The 21189-nt window shown below is 39.0% G+C and overlaps 1 protein-coding gene across 1 annotated transcript in view; it reads right to left on the bottom strand.

The window, feature by feature from the left end:
- Positions 1-362: 362 nt before the first annotated feature.
- The window catches only part of ANKRD42 (ankyrin repeat domain 42), a gene marked incomplete at its 5' end in the record, with an annotated part of 73975 nt that continues 53148 nt past the window's right edge, over positions 363-21189 (bottom strand). Inside the window, 3 exons of the mRNA XM_019449550.2 lie at positions 363-1564; positions 5141-5282; positions 8334-8460. Coding sequence (XP_019305095.2) covers positions 1466-1564; positions 5141-5282; positions 8334-8460 — 368 coding nt within the window. The remainder of the gene's footprint in view (positions 1565-5140; positions 5283-8333; positions 8461-21189) is intronic.

The following is a 21189-nucleotide window of genomic DNA, read 5'->3' as shown; positions in this document are numbered from 1 at the left end:
GTTTCTATGACCACACTCATCTAGTTCTTCCCTACCTCTCTGCTACAAAGAGAGACGCGAGATGTGGCCTGGAGAAAACCGGAGCAAGAATAACAAACTAGAGTATAAAGCATTAACTTTAGGGTCACCGGGTGGGAAGGAAGAAGTAAAGCTGTATGTAGTCCCAGAAGGTGAGAAATAATGGATTTGGGAATTCCTGTGGTGGTCAAGAATGCAGACCCTGACCCTTCCCCGCTAAGGTTAGGGTCTTCCACATTGCTGTGTGATTCTGAGCAAATCAATCTTCCAGCTATAAAATATACCTGTCTCCCACTGCTGTGGTGAGAATTAAGAGATAATATGTGGAAAGGACTTACACATAGTAAGTACCAAATAAATGTTTTATTATAGATTGAAGGCCTATTGGAAACCACAGAGAAACTAACACTAATGACTATAAAGGTTATCAAAAGGATAGTTCAGGCATTTTTTAAGACCTGTTTACAAACCCTTGATCAGCCCGATCTTAGCACTCCGATGCACCCATGTCAGGCCAAACTGGTCCTGATGACACTGTGTCAGAATGGCCTTAAGCATCCATGTAAATAAAGCACATGCCAGGACCCAGAGGGTGAGCATCTGGTGAATGGTGAGAAAGCTGCTCCCTGGGAAGCCCAAAGCCAACAATCAGCTCTTCAGGAGGAGGCAAGATCTAGACAACTGCCCCATGACCAAATCGGCTACATCAAGGAGGGAGCAGGTAGAGGTAGGAAGGGAGGGAACGAAGTCCGAACTGAAATGAAATGCTGGGTTCTTTTTTGGTCAGCAATGTCAGGGGGGAAAGGAGGAAGAAAGAATAATAAAACCATGTGTCTTTTATCCTGTCCAGTCTGCCTCATTTCTGTGTTGCTTTCTTATAAAGCTTGCGAGACAAGGCAATGGTTGAATTCTGAAACAGATTATTTAAATAGGTATCCTTAGCAAACACATACTATGACTTTTTTTTCTTTTACAAGAACAGATTTTCACTTTACATAAAACTTTCCTGAGATACTTGGTTGTTACTGTAAAGACGTCCTTTTCTAAAATTTACTTGTCTGATGCTGCATTTTCTCCTAAATCCACATGCTTTCTAAAAGTCATTTGAAAAGTTAAAAAATGATAGTCTCTAGAAAGTTAAAATTCTCTTTGGCTTCATAATTTTTAATGTCTACATTTATTTTGATTACTGACTATACCATCTTATATTTTAAAGTTTGTGTGATTACTTGCAGAATTAATTACTCATAAATGTGGAGTCTTGCCTACATAAATATATAAAAGTATATTGGGAGAGGGAGTATAGCTAAGTGCATGCAACTTTAGCAATCCCTTTGATAGTCTATATTTCTGCCTTCAGAACTGGGATAGCATATATAAGAGTAACTCTGAAGAGAACTTACAGGTTTTATATCAATTTAAAAATGAAAAACAAGTTTATTTAAAGTTATTTCATTGATGAGTACCTTCTCACAAAAACTCCCCCAGAAGACACCTTTTTCTTCACTCGCCTTTTATCTTTGCTTGAGTCAGTAGAGTCCTCTTCCTACAAAGAAAAAGGCCAAATGAGAGATCTGCAGTAGCTACAATTTCATCTTTCTACATGATCTGTTCCAAAAGAAGAAATTTAGCCATACTGTTATTTTCAACTCTGGGTTAAAATTTAGGCTTTTGTATAAATAAATTCTCAAATCTGAAGTATCAGTCCATCATACTGTGCTGATTCATGGACTAGGTAGGAGACACCTAGAGAAACCAACCAGTGCTGGCTCTGCCTGATACATCCCCAAAAGAGAACAGCCCTATTTCTGCTTTTTTTCTTAGCCTGTCACTTCTCAATATACTGCTAAATGACACACACACAGTGTTAGAATGTCATCGCCTGGATTCTTTGCAAGCCCGGTAGTACTAGGAACCACATCTAGTTCCTTCCATTCCTTCATTCCACATCCACTCCATTCCTTCCTCTGTGTTCATACAACATCCTTCTACTGCCCTTGTCTCACTCTTCACTCTGCCTGCCACCACTGTTTCCAAATATTTCTCATCCATCATGGTATTCTCAGGACCTAGCACAGAAGATCCACTTAATGCCACAAGGAGCAAGAGAGAGCTAGAAATAAGGTGACACTCACTCAGCAGATGCTACTCATCCATGAGTAATTCTCCCAGTCAAAAATGCTCTGCACCCAGCTGTCCAGGACAGAGCTGAATGCAGGGCTCCAAGAACCACACAAGGCACATACATGTCCATGGGAAGAGCTCGTGGCTGGGGTTAGGATTCCACCAGGTGTTCCTGCCCACACCTTTGCACTATAAATATGGTCACTATTATCAAAACCAATTGCTGCTGTTGTTACTATTATCAAAAACTATTTAAGTACATTACAGATGTCAGACGATCCTAAGAAACTACCCTGAGAAATTTTTCCTGGATAAAAATTATACTATTACAGACTGTTGCAGAGAAAAGTCTTCAAGGCACAGCTGAATGCAATCATAGGTCCTGACCAGAAGGTGGCAGGAGATTTGGTCAAAATTTCTTAAATCTGTATAAACGAGCACTGAACAGAAAGTTCATTTTATTTATACGTTATGTATTTAGACTCCCAAATAAACTAATTCTTCCTACTCTCAAGTATAGGGCTCCACACATTTATTTATATACCGACAATGTTTATGCAGCTTGAACATGGAAAATGAAAAGAAAGGAAGGAAAAAGAAAAGGATATGAAAAAGCGTGAATGTAGTCCTATGAATACTACGAGATAGAAAATACCTCAGTATTGCCACTTAGTCTTTCATTTAACATCAATACAACTTTGTGAGACCGGTGTTATCACCATTTCAAAGATGAACTGAAGACTCAGAAGCTTTTGCAGAAAAGAAGCAGTGGCAGGACTGCAGCTGCCAAAAAAGGTTGGTGACATTTGCTCATTTATGAAAAATCGATTAACCTAAAGTAGGACTGCAAAAGACGGTGGGCCCGGAGTACAGTGACCTTGAGTCGGCTCTCCTGAAAACCACATGGTTGGTAGAGAGCAGAGCTTTAGGGGGGATGTGCGGTAGCATGTGGAATCGAGCCCAACCCTGAGAACAGATGTTCTGGGGTAAGAAAGTAATATTTTAAATAGCTACTAAAAAATAAAAATTTTCCAGGTAGACAAATCGATTTGGAATGACTCAAAGATGGTGAGGCTTGGGTAATCTCCAAAAGATGTAGGATCTGGTGCTGCCAGGAGACGGAGGCGGCGGATCTCCTGCCTCAGGTTGAGACAGCACATCAGGATTCAGACTGTAGGGGGTAGTTTATGAAAGGTGTGTGTCCTCAGGTCCCCGGCCAATACCCAGTGACCGCACAGGCTGGCCTCTCTACACAAAAGCTTCCCACAGTGGCTAGGAGTGGTGCAAGGTAAGCACTGCAAAAATGAAGAGAATGGGTTATAATTAATTCTGTCTCTTGGAAAAGTAAGGGCTGGTAAGATACCAAAACTGAGAGAAAGTGTGTGAATGCATGCATGCAGAGAAATACACACACATGTTTGTAGATGAATAGAATGCTGTTGACACGAGATACACCAAACCATTACCAGTAGCTTCCTCTGGAGAGTTGGACTTGGTATGGGAAGGAACGACTGCCCTGCTTTTAACATTTTATAACAAGCACATGTGTTAATATTTTAAAAGTGGTTATTAAAGAGACTAATGATAAGTTTGTACAAAATAAAAAGGAGCCAGGAAGTTCTTACAAATCAGAGTTGAGAATTAACTCACCCACGATGACCAAAGAAAACATTTCCCTATGGGAAAGAAAACACGAAATGCACCTGAATCACTACCCTGTGTCACATGAGCTTCCACAAGGGCTACATCAAGCTGTCTTCGTTCACAAGAGAGAGTGAGGGTCACAGAGTCTCCCCAGTTTGCATTCTGCCTGCTCTGCTCTGAGACCAGAGGGCCGTGATATGAGCACCACTGTGGGTCACCTGCTGTCACTTTCACTCTATTTTCTATACCTGCTTTTCTGTATTTGTTCTTTGTATTTGACTCTTATATCCATTTCTTTTCAGCTTCCTCCTACACATTTGTCCTTTTTATTTGTCACTCTAAAGCATTTTTCTAGATTTTAGAGCTATATTTTGAATTCCAAATTCATAATTCTAGCCGAGAATTATAAGCAGAGCTAAAACTATGGGATCAAAAAGTAGAGACTGACTACTGATCTCACCATGACTAGCTGTGTGAATTTAGACAAGTCACTTAAAGTCTCTGAGCCTCGGTTTCCTCACATTAAATGAGGGCAGATCAAATGACATATGCTAACACATGAAAGAACTTTGTGAAGGTGAAGCGTTACAGATGTTAGTTTTTACTACTCTGCAATCTGAACAAAGGGATGCTATGACCACTCCCACGGTGGCTCCTTTCTACTCTTCCAGCTGCTCTTGCATCCAACTGCTCGCATCGGCAGCACATATACTAACAATTTCTTTTGAGGAGCTGAAGCTTTCTTACATGGAATCATTATTCTGGCTATTTAGAATGTTAAAGTATACAGATTCCAGCTGTCTGAGAATTATTATTACTCTGCTTATAAAAAAATACTTTTCCTCAGGGCACCTGGGTGGCTCAGTCGGTTAAGCCTCCGGCTTCAGCTCAGGTCATGATCTCACAGTTCATGAGTTTGAGCTCTGCATTGGGCTCTGTGCTGACAGCTCAGAACCTGGAGCCTGCTTCGGGTTCTGTGACTCCCTCTCTCTCTGCCCCTCCCCTGCTGAAGCCCTCTAAATAAATATTAAAAAATACATTTTTTCCTCATGTGTCACAAACAATGACACTGCACACTTCTGAGGATGCTATACTAGCCAGTATATATGTATATGTAAGTATGTGTGTGTACATATAAAGTTTTATACTGTTATACACATAACTCCTTTAATCTTTACAACACTTTACCAAGTACAAATTATTAACTATGGCTTAAAAATAAGGCACAGAGAGGTTAAATGACTTGTCCAAACTAAAAAGGGTTATGACCAAGATTCAAACCCTAGCTTAGACTCTTAGCTACTCTTATATACCACTTCTTGAGAGAGATAAATGTGTTAAGAAGGACACCAACCACAGCAAAGCTGGAGACCTGAATCTTTTCCAGTGTCTTCCTGAGTTGATCCACCTCTGCACGATACTCATCCAGCTGACCTTCTAATTTTTCTCTGCGTAGCCGTTCATACTCCAGCTGGCCCTGCAGCTCCTTGATTGTCCTATCAAAAAAAGTTGTTTTCAGTCAGTCTCCAATATGAGCTACCAATTATTTTTGGCAATAGCGAAAAGCATACATGCATTGTATTTAAGGCAAATAAAACAAAGAAATAATTTATTCAACAAATAGGTACGGAGAGTCTAGTATGAGCCAGCACTGATCTAGACACTGGGGAATGAAACAGGCCAAATCTGCCTTCCTCAGCCTTATCTTAGCTATGGAAGAAGACAGTAAAGAAACAAGTAAATAATATGGTATGGGGAAAGGTGATAAATGCCAAGGGAGAAAAAATTTAAGCAAGAAAGAGTAATATAAAATGTCGCCGAGGAGGGGATTAATACTTCAGACACAGTGGCCAGGGAAGGCCTTCCTGAGAAGGGGGCTTCTAAAAAAATCCTAAAGGAAATGAGAGAGGTAACGACATAGACATCTGGAGGAAGAGCATTCCACAGGGAATAGCATGTGCAAAGGCCCTAAGGCAGAAGTATGCCTGGCGAACTGGAAGAAAACCAGAAGCCAATGTGGCTGGAGTAAAGTATAAAAGGAAGACTAGTAGGTCACAGAGGCAAAAGAGAGCCAGAATAAGCAGGGCCTTCTAGGTCACAGCAAGAATCTAGGCTTTCACCCTGAATGAAGTGGGAAAGCCATTGGAGGGTCTGGGCAGAGAAACAGCATGAGCTTAGACTTTTGTTTTGCTTTCGTATTTTTTTGATGATCTACAATTTGAGTAAAATACAAATATTAACTGAACAATTCAAGGAGTTTTGATTAATGTGTAAACCTTGTAATCACCACAACTGCCAAGATACAGACTATTTTCATTGGCTCAGAAAGTTCCCTCGTGTCCTTCCCAAGTGATCTTCATTTCTCATATGCAACCACATTCTGAATGTCTATCATGTTAGATTAGTTTTGCCTATGCTTATAAATGAAATTGCATATTACATACTTTTGTGTGCTTGACTTCCTTCAGTCAACAGTATGTGAGATTTACTGGACCCAGATTTTAACATGATTACTCTGGATGCTGTGTTGAAAAAGACTTCAGGGTTTGGGGACATAGAATTAGGGGGCAGGGACAGGAAGCTGGAAATGCATCAGGGAGATGTTAAAATAAATCCAGACAAGAGATGATGACACTTGAACCAGGATATTTTTCTGCCTTGTTGCTGGATAGTGGGGGGGGACAGAATTTCCGAAGCAGGCTGGGTGGGATGTCAGGTTCCTGTGAGGGCGATCTAAGAGCATCAGTAGTAGCTCTCTCATGGAAGTGAGCGGGGTTGAGACTGGGAATAGGGAAGAAGAATGTCAACTGATTCAGCAAACAAGATTCAGCAAACAAGAAGGGAAATTCATTCCCAGGACAGAGTAACACCACTGGTGCTTTGCTGTATTGTGACTCTGATCTAACTAAGCGATAACAACAAAATCAAAAGGACGTCCCTCAAACCAATACTTGTCCAGTGTTTCTTTCCAATTCTTCTAAAAGCACGGGTTTGTACCTAAAGAATAAATGTCTTAAGATGTACTCAACACAAAGTGGTGAACAAATGCTACAGAAGAATTAAAGCTCACTCAGAAGACACTGAAGTCTCAGCTGACATGAAGCTACACTTGGCACAAAGACTAAAGCAATCTTTGGGGGAGAATCTGTTCAAAATCATATCAACAGGATAACCATTTCACAGTGAAATGTGAATATTAGCATTAAAAGTCCCATGAAGGACTGTTAAAAATCATAATCATCTCAGATAACAGGTTTGGAGTCAAATAGACTCAGGCTCAAATCCTGGCTCCACTTCCCATCCTTTCTCCTGCCTTTGTGACTTCATGAGACTCACTTAACCTCTATATTAAGTCTTGGTTTCCCATACACGTAGTAAGACAATAGCTCCTGGCCCCATGAAGGCTGCATGAGATAACGTATCTAAGAAGCTTATCTAGTGCTCAGCACACAGTAGTGCTCAGAAGTCATACAAGCAGCCATAGAAGTACTAATCTACCTTAGAAGGAAAGCAAAGAAAACCAAAGTTTAAAGCTCATTATCTAGGGAAAAATGCTCCAGTGTGAAGAACTTTTCCAGACCACAAGGGTTTTCAGCCAGGCTCTTAAGCAAAGGCCAATACTAAAAATATTCTACACCTCAAAACACTTTAATCAATGTAGAGGCAGTGAACACCTGAGATACCAAAAAGACCTCTAATTAAAAAGCAATTCTTCTTTTTGTTTTGTTTTGTTTTGGTCTGCCACAGCTTCCTAGTGTCTAAAATCCCACTAAGAGGGTATTTTGGCTTATGGCTTTGACTCGTTTAAATTCCCAAGTACCTGAGGCTACATTGAGAAGAGGGTGGAGGAAAAGGAAACAGGTCCTAAGAGTGTGAGGGACTCAAGCAAAGAAAAGGGAAAGCAGAGTCCATGTGGGCTGCTCTTTACAGACCCATGTTTTGATTAGGCCAGAATCCCTTGTCCTGTCTCCCCTTGTTCCCCGCCTGGTGGAGGAAGTGAGCACGAGGCACCCTCTCTTCCAGCAACACCAAATGTGCAGCAAGGCGATTCAGGGTGCAGGCAGTGACAGGTGAGGGCAGCTATGGAACCCCTCACTGCCCCTGGACACGACCACATTCTCTGATTGGGCAGGACAGTTGGGGAGCCCAGGACCGGGTCTCAGATTTTCAAGTAATCAGTCCAATTTGACAGGAACAGGTAGAGACTGTTGGTTGATAAGCTCAAAGTAGGTGTGGTCTCAAAAAAATAGAGTTTCAGTTTTATAAGATGAAAAGAGTTCAGGAGATCGGTTGTGCAAAACTGTGAAAGTACTTAACACCCCTGAATTGTACCCTTAGAAATGGTTAAGATGATACATTCCATGTTATGTGTATTTTACCACAACCAAAAATCATCTTAACATCTTCTCCATCTGGGGGTTTAAGAGAAAAACTGGCTGGAACCTTACACCCTTTGGTGAGGATGGAAAAACAGGTTGTCAACAAACCCTTACACAGCATTTAGAAAGGTAACTAAAAGCAAACCATAATAGTTTGGAGGACATTACTTTTCTGACTCAAGCTGTTCTTTCTTCTGCTTTAGATCTTCTTCTGTTATCCCTCCCAAGTGTTTATAGTTGCTCTCAGCAATTTCCAGCATGTGTCTCAATTCAACAATTTTCTTATAAGCTCTCACTGCAAGACAAAGTTGAATAGGAACCTTGTTTAGACAGATAACAGCTCATGTGTTCACAGGATGCTGGTCCTGAAACATGCTTCTTTGAGAGCCAGTCCCTCAACTCTCTGCGGAAAGGGGTGAGGGGAAGATGGCATATACATAGAGGATAAATATCAGTAACAGAAGATTAGGGTGAACAAGCATTGAAATACCTGAATGGAGGATCCTTTTCTTGCTATGGGAGGATGTATCAAATTGCTATGGTTATTAATACTACAAACAGGAAGGCTTAAAAAACACCGTGGTTTCTTAGGATTAGTGGTGTATTTCAAGACCATGCACAATCTACTATATGTAAGAAAATTAGAAAAACTGAAATATGCTTGATTTAAAATAAACCAGATCTAACCCAGCCCCCCAATTTTTTTTTAAGTTTATTTCTTTATTTTGAGAGAGAGAGAGAGCACACAAGCGCAGGGGAGGGACAGAGAGAGAGAGAGGGAGAGAGAGAATCCTAAGCAGGGTCCACACTGTCAGCAAGGAGCCTCATGTGGGTTTCAATCCCATGAACCGTGAGATCATGACCTGAGCTGAAATCAAGAGTCAGGCATTTAACAGACAGAGCCACCCAGGAGCCCCAGCCCCCTAATTTTATCATTAGTCACTTGTAATATCTATTTAAGCAAGAGAATACTGAGGGAAGGAAGTTTTGAAAGCTGCTTTTAGCTATTATCCAACTACCAAAACTTTTTTTTTAATTTTTTTTTCTAATGTTTATTTTTAAGAGAGAGAGAGAGAAAGACAGTGTGAGCAGGGGAGGGGCAGAGAGAGAGGGAGACACAGAATCTGAAGCAGGCTCCAGGCTCTCTGCTGTCAGCACAGAGCTGGAAGCGGGACTCCAACTCACAAACCGCGAGACCATGACCTGAGCCGAAGTTGGACACATAACCAACTGAGCCACTCACATGCCCCCCAAACTGAGTTTTCTATCCTTGTGGCAGTGGTTCTTAACCTTGGGTGATTGTCTCCTCCAAAGGCCATTTTTGCTCGTCATACTTGGAAAGTAACAGACTGTTGGCAGCTAGAGGTGTGGGATGAAACTAAAATCTTAAAATGCACAGGAAAATCTCCCTCAACAAATAAGCATCTGGCCCAAAAGATCAATAGTGCAGAAGTTGAAAAACCCTGCTTTATGGGACCAGGTTAGCAAGTCACAGCCTCTTCTCCCTAACACTTAACACACGGATTTCTCTCTCAATAGGTTATAGAGCTGCAGGTTCCAAGCTACATACATCAGAATCAGGGTCACTTTAAAAAGGTATGTGTTTGTGTCTCATACCAGACTTACAACTTCAGGTACTGGTACTAAGCCCCTCAGACAATGTTGATTGGCAGACAGGTTTGGGAACCACGATAACCAGCAGCAACAAGTAGAATTTAAGAAAAGAGAGGTTAAAGAAGATCAAAAGAACTGTGGCTATTTAGCTCATATAATAATTCTTTAATATCCAAAGGCTATATTTTAAAAGAGCTGTTCTATGGGGTCATTAGAGTTAAGAGCTAGGATTAAATGAGATTAGCTCCAGGAAGAGAGATTTTTAACTCAACAAAGGAGAAACTTGTCAACAAAAACAGTAAGAGCTATTATGTATTTCTGGAGTGCCTGTGATGTGCAAGACATTACATTAAGTTCCTTACACATTTTAATCCTCACAAGAATGCTGTCAGATGAAAATGGGATCCCTGGAAAACAATGAGTGTCTTGTCACTGAAGGTGACTCAGTGGATGCTGGATGACATGTGACAGCAATGTTGAGTCAAAAGCCAAACTTCAAATGGGTATAGGGTTCTATGATGCCATAGTCCTAAATATAATTTCCTAAAGAATGCTCTAAATTGAGGCTCAGTCCCAGGAATTGTCTATGTCAAGAAATCCAATCAGTCCCCTACAGGTGCTCTGGCAAAATGCAGTGTCCCAAGAAGAGGTCGTCTTGTCCTTCAGGTTTTGTTCTGGAATAAAATTAAATAAGGATGAGAAAAAAGCCCATGGTTTCATAACTTCACTAGCTACAAGCACCCCAGCTAGGTACCAGTGAGCTTCACTGTACGGCAAGAGTTTAAGACTGCATTTGTATCAAACACACCACAGTAGGAAATGGTTCTAGTCACATTCTTGGTCTGTCCTAAAACATCTTTTCAAAATGTTGTGATTCACTGACAATGATCCCCTTACAAATATCTCTTACTCAAATAATTTTAGAAGTAAATTGAAAGTCTACAAATCAACTACTCATTCTCTGAGGCTCTAAGTTCATGCTACTTCCCAAAAGAATCACAAAAATTTCAGTACAAACAAGAAAATAAAAAGTAGATAAATTGAACTTTATCAAAATTAAAAGCTTCTGCAAGATTTCAGTCCAACAGACATATCAAATCTATACCTATTTATAGAGCAGTTGCTCCTGAATAAGAAGTGAGGGCTACTGAACAGCTTCTGCACAACAAAAGATGGAGAGGCCACATAGAAAACAAACAGCAAGAGAAACAGAGACATGGCAATGAAGGGAATTCCCACTCCCGATGTTGTAAACTACAGTAGGAAGGGACCATGAGCAGATTCATCTGCCCAGAGGCCCAGAAAAAAAAGCCAGAGTTTAAAGGGGCAACTAGAATATAAAGGAACCACCATTAGAACCCTGCCAAACAACAGGGGAACTGTTGGAACTCTCTCTGAATCAGAAAGGCTGGCGAGGTGCACAGTTCATGTTCCCACTCTACCCTGATAGCACAGATAGATGCAGGGTCTGATGTCCATAGCCAGCCTATCCCCTCAGTAATCCTGGGGCCCCTAGCCCACAATAGCCCCATCAGTCCCACCAAGGCAGGCCTCAGTGAGGTGCACACTAGGACCCTCTGGTCTGCACTCACAATAGTTCCAGCCATCTTGCCAAGGTGACACAGGCTCAAAGTGCCATGCAACATTGAGGTCCATACCATATTGGCTCCAGATAACTTGCCAGAGCATCCCCAGCATAGCAGAAGGAACCCCCGGCCTGCAACTACCCCAGCTCTAGCCAATCAGCAGGGAACCCTCTGAATTAAGCACTTTGGGACACTCTGATTTGTACCCATTTCAGCTCTAGCTATCCTGCCAAGGTGCCTTCAATGCACAGAGCCCTGAGCCATATTCACTTCAGCTTCAGCTGTCCAGCCAGGGTGCTCTCTGCATGCACAGCCCTAAGAATGCCCCCACCTACACCAACCTCTGCTCTGCCCATGACACCAGAAGAGCCCCAGCACAGAGTGCTCCAGGACCTCCATTCAGCCAAAGTTCCAGTCAGCCAGCCAAAGTCTAAACAGCATGCTACTAAACAATGAATGAGTCAATGAGGACATCAAATAATAAATAAAAAAATGCATGGATACAAATGAAAATAAAACACAATGATCCAAAATCTTTGGGATGTAGCAAAAGCAGTTCTAAGAGGGAGGAGTATAGCAATACAAGTCTACCTCAAGAAGCAAGAAAAATCTCAAATGAACAACCTAAACTTATACCTAAAGGAGCTAGAAAAAGAACAACAAATGATGCCTTAAGCCACCAGAAGGAAGAAATAAGAATCAAAACAGAAATAAATGATATAGAAACTAAAAGAAAAAAAAAAACAATAGAAAAGATCAATAAAACCAGCTGTTTCTTTAAAAAATTAATTGATAAACCTCTAGCCAGACTTAGCAAAAAGAGAAAGAAAGTAACAAAATCACAAATGAGAGAGGAAAAAAATAACAACCAACACCACAGAAATACAAACAATTATAGGAGAATACTATGAAAAACTATATGCCAACAAACTGGACAACCTATAAGAAATGAATAAATTCCAAGAAATAAATACATTATCAAAACTGAAACAGGAAGAAATAGATAATTTGGACAGATTGATAGCAAAGAAGTTGAATCAGTAATCAAAAAACTCCCAAAAAACGAAGTCCAGGACCCAGATGGCTTCGGAGGCAAATTCTACCAAACATTTAAAGAAGAGTTAATGCCTATTCTTCTCGAACTATTCAAAAAAACAGAAGAGGAAAGAAAACTTCTCAGTTCATTCTATGAGGCCAGCATTAGCCTGATACCAAAACCAGATAAAGACACCACAAAAAAAAGATAACTACAGGCCAATACCTCTGATGAACACAGATATAGAAAACCTCAACAAAATACTAGCAAACTGAATCCATGGGATTTATTCCTGGGTTACACAGGTGGTTCAATATTCACAATCAATTAGTGTGATAGATTAATAAAAGAAAGGATAAGAACCATAAGATCATTTTGATGCAGAAAAAACCATTGACAAAATACAACATCGATTCATGATAAAAACTTTCAACAAAGTACGTTTAGTGAGAACATATCTCTACATAATAAAGGCCATATATGAAAAACCCACAGCTAATATCATCCTAAATGGGGAAAAACTGAGAGCTTTTCCTCTAAAGTCAAAAACAAGGCAGGAATGTCCACTCTCACCACCTTTATTCAATATAGTACTGGAAGCCTAGGCACAGCAATCAGACAACAACAACAAAACCTAAAAAGCATTTAGGGGCACCTGGGTGGCTCAGTTGGTTAAGCATCTAACTCTTGATTTCAGTTCAGGTCATGATCTTGCAGTTACTGAGTTTGAGCCCCACATCAAGCTCTGTGCTGACAGTGTAGAGCCTACTAGGGATTCTCTCTTTTTTCCTTCTCTCTCTGCCTCTCCCCTGCTTGTACTCTCTCAAAATAAATAAACTTAAAAAAAAAAAAAAAGACTGAGGATAACAAAAGGCTCAGAATCACTTGCTCAAATATTGCTTCTCCACCAATCTTTCCATTCTGGTTTATGGATATTTGAAAGTCTCATTTTATCATCTATTATTTGTATAGCAGTGTTGTCCAAAAAAACCTTTTCATGATGATGTAAAAATGTTCCTTATGTGCGTTATTCAATATGGTCACACGTGTCTAGTGACTACTACCCTGGATAGTATTGCTATAGAGTACTAGTTATTCTATTATTAGTTTTCATTTATCTTTGTCTATAAGTGCTGAATTCTGAATAAATTCATAAGTACACCCTAAAAATAAAATAATAAAAAAAGAAATGGCATCTAACTTGGTAATAAATAAGTAAACCTTTCACTATTTGCAAATGGCATGATACTATATATATAGAAAACCCAAAAAACTCCACTAAAAAATTACTAGAAATGATACACCAAGTTAGTAAAGTCACAGGTTACTAAATCAACGTACAGAAGTCTGTGGCATTTCTCTTACACCAATAATGAAACATCAGAAAGAGAAATTAAGGAAAGGATCCCATTTACAATTGCACACAAAAAGTATAAGATACCTAGGAATAAACCTGACCAAAGAGATGAAAGACCTGTACTCTGCAAACTACAAAACATTAATGAAAGAAATTGAAGATGACATAAAAGACATTCCATGTTCATGGAATATTGTTAAAATATGTTAAAATGTCTGTACTACCGGAAGCAATCTACACATTTAATGTGATCTTTATCAAAATGCCAAGAGTATTTTTCATAGAACTACAACAAACAATCCTAAAATTTGTATGGAACCACAAAAGACCCTGAATACCCAAAGTAATCTTGAAAAAGAAAAGTAAAGCTGGAGGTATCATAATTCTGGACATCAAGTTATATTACAAAGCTACAGAGATCAAAACAGTATGGTACTGGCACAATAATAGACACACAGATCAATGGAACAGAATTGAAAACTGAGAAATGAACCCACTATACGGTCAATTCATCTTTGACAAAATAAGACTATCCACTGAGAAAAAGAATGTCTCTTCAACAAATGGTGCTGGGAAAACTGGACAGCAACAGGCAAAAGAATGAAACTGTGCCACTTTCTAACACCATGCACAAAAATAAATTCAAAATGGATTAAAGACCTAAATGTGAGACCTGAAACCATAAAAATCCTAGAACACAGGCAGTAAACTCTTTGATGTCGGCCATAGTAACCTCCCTCTAAATATGTCTCCTGAGGCAAGGTTAACAGAGCAAAAATAAACTTTGGGGACCGTATCAAGATAAAAACCTTCTGCACAGCAAAGGAAACAATCAACAAAACTAAAAGCAACCTACAGAATGGGAGAAGATATCTGTAGATGACATATCTATCTGATAAAGGGTTAGTATTAAAATATATAAAGAACTTATAAAACTCAACACTCAAAAAATGAATAATCCAATTTAAAAAATGGGCAGAAGAGGGGCGCCTGCTCAGTTGGTTAAGAGTCTGACTTCGGCTTAGGTCATGATCTCATAGTTCGTAGGTTCAAGCCCCTCACTGGGCTCTGTTCTGACAGCTCAGAGCCTGGAACCTGCTTCAGATTCTGTGTCTCCTTCTCTCTCCACCTCTCCCTGGCTTCTGCTCTCTTTCTCTCTCAAAAATAAATAAATAAACCTTGTTTTTTAAATGGCAGAAGACATGCATAGACATCATTCCAAAGAAGACATACAGATGGCCAACAGACACATGAAACTGATCAGGGTAGTACAAATCAAAACTACAATGAGATATCACCTCACACCTGTCAGAATGGCTAAACTCAACAACACAAGAAACAAGGATGGCAAGGATATAGAGAAAGGTGAGGCCTCGTGCACTGTTAGTGGGAATGCTCACTGATACAGCCACTGTGGAAAACTGTATTGCGATTCCTCAAAAAGTTAAAAACAGAACTACCCTACAATCCAGCAATCAGACTACTGGATATTTACCTAAAGAATAGAAAAATACTAATTCAAAGGGATACATGCCATCCTATGTTTATAGCAGCATTACATACAATAGCAAAATTATGGAAACAGCCCAAGTGTCCATCAACTGATAAATGGATAAAGATGATGTAGTATGTATATGTATGTATACACACACACACACACAAATGGAATATTATTTAATCATTGAAATCAATGAAATCTTGCCATCTGCAACATAAATGGAGCTAGAGTATACTGCTAAGTGAAGTAAATCAGAGAAAGACAAATACCATATGGTTTCACTCATATGTGTAATTTAAAAAACAAACAAGCAAAGGGGGTAAAAAGAGAGAGTGACAAACCAAGAAACGGACTCTTGGGCCTTCTTGGTGGCTCAGTCAGTTAAGCGTCCAACTCTTGATTTCGGCCCAGGTCATGATCTCACAGTTCACATGATGAAATCCATGTTGGGCTCTGTGCTGACAGTGCAGAGCCTGCTTGGGATTCTCTCTCCCTCTCTCTCTGCCCCACCCCCATTGATGCACATGCTCTCTTGCTCTCTCTCAAAAAATAAAGACCATAACAAGAGAAAAACAAGGGCATTATGTGATAATTCACAGGTCAATACAGGTCAAGAGGATATAATAAATGTAAGTATCTGGACACCCAACATTTCAGCAGCTAAATACATAAAGTAAATATTAACAGATATAAGGGAAAGATGTAATACAGTAAGAGCAGAGGATTTTTTTAAGTAGACTCCATGCCCAACATAGGACTTGAACTCATGACCCTGAGATCAAGAGTTGGATACTCTACCAACTGAGCCAGCCAGGTACTCCTAAGAGTAGAGGACTTTAAAACCCCACTTACATCGATAGATAGATCATTCAGGATGAAAATCAGTAAGGAAACCTGTCTTTCAATGACACATGAGGCTAAATGAACTTAGCAGGTTTATACAAAACATTCTTTCCAAAAACAACAGAATACACATTCTTTTCAAGTGCACATGGAATGTTTTGCAGGATAGATCATATTAGGTCACAAAACAAGTCTCAATACATTTAAGAAGACTGAAATCACATCATCTTTTTCAACCATAACATTATGAAACTAAAAATAAATCCCAAGAAAAAAACTGGAAAAAAACACAAACACATGGAGGCTAAACAGTATGTTACAAAACTACGAACAGGTCAACAAATAAAAGAGGAAATTTAAAAAGAAAAAAAAGGAGACAAATGAAAATGAAAACACAACAGTCAAAAATCTTTGGGATGCAGCAAAAGCAATTCTAAAAAGGAGATTCATGGTGAAACAAGTCTACTTCAAGAAACAGGAAAAACAAATAAAAAATCTATGTACCTAAAAGAACTAGAAAAAGAACAAAGCCCAAAGTTAGTACACAGACGGAAATAATAAATACTGGTGCAGAAATAAATGAAACAGGGGCGCCTGGGTGGCTCAGTCGGTTGAATGTCCGCCTTCGGCTCAGGTCATGATCTCGCAGTCTGGGAGTTCGAGCCCCGCGTCGGGCTCTGTGCTGACAGCTCAGAGCCTGGAGCCTGCTTTGGATTCTGTGTCTCCCTCTCTCTCTCTCTCTGCCCCTTCCCCACTCATGCGCACACACACACACTCTCTCTCTCTCCGTCAAAAATAAATAAACATTTAAAAAATTAAAAAAAAAAAAAAAAGAAATAAATGAAACAGAAAGTAAAAAAAAAAAATTGAAAAAATTAATGAAACCAAGAGCTGGTTCTCTGAAAAGGTAAAATTGATAAACCTTTAGCCAGACTCATCAAAAAAAAAAAAAAAAAAAAAAAGAGGACACAAGTAATATTTGAAATGAAAGGGGAGAAGCAACAGTAACCAACACCACAGGAATATAAAGGAATATAATAGAATACTACAAAAAATTACATGCCAGCAAAGTACCTAGAAAAAATGGATAAATTTATAGAAACATATGAACTTTCAAAACTGAATCAGTAAGAAAACAGCCTGGGTGGCTCTGTCAGCTAAGGATCCGGCTCTTAATTTCAGCTCAGGTCATGACCTCATGGTTGGTGAGATCGAGCCCCACATGGGACTCTGTGCTGACAGCATGGAGCCTACTTGGGATTCTCTCTCCCCTTCTCTCAGCCCCTTCTAGGCTCATTCTCTCTCTCTCTTTTTCTCTCATCTCTATATCTCTATCTCTCTCTCAAAATAAAAATAAATATTAAAAAAAAAACTAAATCAGGAAGAAACAGAAAATCTGAACAGACCAAATACTAGCAATAAAACTGAAATGGTAATCAAAAAACTCCCAATAAGCAAAAGGCCAGTACCAGATGGAGTCACAGTTAAAATCTACTAAACATTTAAATACGAGTTAATGCCTATTCTCCTCCAACTGTTCCCAAAAATAGAGGGAAGAAAAACTTCCAAGCACATTCAACAAAGCCAGCATTACCCTGACACCAAAACAAAAAAGAAACACTGCAAAAAACAACCACCACCATCACCAACAACAACAACAAAAACTACAGGCCCACATCTCTGATAAACATAGATGCAAAAATTCTTAACAAAATATTAGCAAGCCACATTGAACAATACATTAAAAGTATCATTCACCATGATAAGTGGGATTTATTCTGGGATGGAAGGGTGGTTCAATATTTGCAAATCAAGCAACATGACACACCACATCAACAAAACAAGGGATAAAAACCATATGGTCATTTCAATAAATGCAGAAAAAGCATTTGACAAAATTCAACATCTGTTCATGATTTTAAAAACTCTCAATAAAATAGGTATAGAGGGAACAAGCCTAAATACAATAAAAGCCATATATGACTAACTCCTAGCTCACCAGCCAATGGTGAAAAACTCAGGGCCTTCCCTCTAGGATCAAGAATAAGATGAGGATGTCCATTCTCACTGTCTTAATTCAACAAAGTACTAGCCAGAGAAATCAGACAACAAAATAATTAAAGGCATCCAAATTGATTAAGGGAGAAGTTAAACTGTCACTACTTACAGATGACATGATACCATACATAGAAAATCCTAAAGAGTATCAAAAAATATTGTAATTGATAAATGAATTCAGAAAAGTTGCAGGGGTGCCTGTATGGCTCAGCTGGTTAAGCATCCAACTCTTGATTTGAGCTCAGGTCATGATCTCACAGTCCTGTGATCCAGCCTGGGTTGAGCTCCACAGTGGATACAGAGCCTGCTTAAGAGTCTCTCTCCTCTTTCTACCCCTTCCCTGCTTGCATACATGTATAGGCACCCACATGTGTGCACACTCCTGGTCTCTCTCAAAAAAAAAGAAAGCAATAAAGTTGCAGAATACAAAATTAATGCCCAGAAATCAGTTCCATTTCTATACATTAACAATAAAGTGGCAGCAAGAGAAATTAATAAAACAATTCCATTTACAATTGCACCAAAAAAGAATAAAATATCTAGGAATAAACCTAACCGAGGAGGTAAAAGACTGAAAACTATGTGATGAAAGAAACTGAGATGACACAAACAAATGTTAAGACATACCATGCTCATGGAGCGGAAGAATTAATCTGGCTATCACACCCATACTACCCATAGCAATCCACAGACTCAAAGCAATCCCTATCAAAACACAAATAGTATTCTTCACAGAACTAGAACAAATAACCCTAAAATTTGTATGTAAGTACATAAGATCCTGAGTAGCCAAAGCAATCTTGAGAAACAAGAACAAAGCTGGAGGTATCAGAATCCTAGATTTCAAGATAAACTACTAAACTGTAGAAATCAGAACTGGCACAAAGATAGACACAGAGATCAATAGAACAGAATAGAAAGCCCAGAAATAAATCCATGTTTTTATGGTCAATTAATCTAAGACAAAGAAATAAAGAATACACAATAAGGGAAAAGGCATTCTTTTCAATAAATGTTGTTGGGAAAACTGGATAGCTACATGCAACAGAATGAAACTGGACCACTTTAGTATACCATATACAAAAACTCAAAGTGTATTAAAGACCTAAATAAAACCATAAAACTCCTAAAAAAAAAAAATGCAGCATAGTAATTTCTTTGACATCAGTCTTAGCAACATATTTATGGATAGGTCTCCTAAGGCAAGGGAAACAAAAGCAAAGATAAACTATTATGACTACATCAAAATAAAAACCTCTGCACAGTGAAGTAAACCATAAACAAAATAAAAAGACAACCTAGTGAAAAGGATATTTGCAAATGATATATCTAATAAAGGGTTAATATCTAAACTATATAAAGAACTTACAAAGCTCTGATTAAAAATCTGATTTAAAAACACACAGAAGATCTGAATAGGCATTTTTCAAGAGAAGACAAATGGTTGGCAAAGCTCAAAATCAATAATCATCAGAGAAATGCAAATCAAAACCACAATGAGATATCAGCTCATACCTGTCAAAATGACTAGTACCTAAAAGACAAATAATAACAAGTGTTGACAGAATGTGGAGAAAAGGGAACCTTTGTGCACTGTTGGTGGGACTGTGAATTGGTGCACCCACTGTGGAAAACAGTATGGAGGTTCCTCAAAACATTAAAAATAGAAATACCATAGAATCTAGTAATTCCACTACTGGATATTTACCCAAAGAAAACAAAAACACTAATTAAAAGATATATGCACCACTGTGTATGTTGCAGCCTTATTTAAAATAGCCAAGATATGGAAGCCTAAGTGTCCACTGATGAATGGATAAAGGTATAATTTACGTATACAATGAGATATTACTCAGCCATAAAAAGGAGTAAGATCTTACCATTTGTGACATGAATGGACCTAGAGAGTATTATGCTAAGTGAAATAAGTCAGAGAAAGACAAATGCCATATGATTTTACTTAGTTTTGAAATCTAAAAACCAAATGAACAAAAACAGATTCTTAAATATAGAGGGAAAAAAACAGATTTTTTTTTTACATTTTTTTGCATTCATAATTTTTTTTCAATATATGAAATTTATTGTCAAATTGGTTTCCATACAACACCCAGTGCTCATCCCAAAAGGTGCCCTCCTCAATACCCATCACCCAACCCCCATCAACCCTCAGTTTTTCTCAGTTTTTAAGAGTCTCTTATGCTTTGGCTCTCTCACACTCTAACCTCTTTTTTTTTTTTTTCCTTCCCCTCCCCCATGGGTTTCTGTTAAGTTTCTCAGGATCCATATAAGAGTGAAAACATATGGTATCTGTCTTTCTCTGTATGGCTTATTTCACTTAGCATCACACTCTCCAGTTCCATCCACGCTGCTACAAAGGGCCATATTTCATTCTTTCTCATTGCCACATAGTACTCCATTGTGTATATAAACCACAATTTCTTTATCCAGTCATCAGTTGATGGACATTTAGGCTCTTTCCATTAATTTGGCTATTGTTGAGAGTGCTGCTATAAACATTGGGGTACAAGTGCCCCTATGCATCAGTACTCCTGTATCCCTTGGGTAAATTCCTAGCAGTGCTATTGCTGGGTCATAGGGTAGGTCTATTTTTAATTTTTTGAGGAACCTCCACACTGTTTTCCAGAGCGGCTGCACCAGTTTGCATTGCCACCAACAGTGCAAGAGGGTTCCCCTTTCTCCACATCCTCGCCAGCATCTATAGTCTCCTGATTTGTTCATTTTGGCCACTCTGACTGGTGTGAGGTGATATCTGAGTGTGGTTTTGATTTGTATTTCCCTGATGAGGAGCGACGTTGAGCGTCTTTTCATATGGCTGTTGGCCATCTGGATGTCTTCTTTAGAGAAGTGTCTATTCATGTTTTCTGCCCATTTCTTCACTGGGTTATTTGTTTTTCGGGTGTGGAGTTTGGTGAGCTCTTCATAGATTTTGGATACTAGCCCTTTGTCCGATATGCCATTTGCAAATATCTTTTCCCATTCCTTTGGTTGCCTTTTAGTTTTGTTGATTGTTT

The sequence above is a fragment of the Panthera pardus genome, unplaced genomic scaffold (genome assembly GCF_024362965.1).
Source record: "Panthera pardus isolate Hobbes unplaced genomic scaffold, ASM2436296v1 HiC_scaffold_12, whole genome shotgun sequence".
Classification (NCBI taxonomy): Eukaryota; Metazoa; Chordata; class Mammalia; order Carnivora; family Felidae; genus Panthera; species Panthera pardus.
This window is presented reverse-complemented; position numbering and strand designations above follow the sequence as displayed.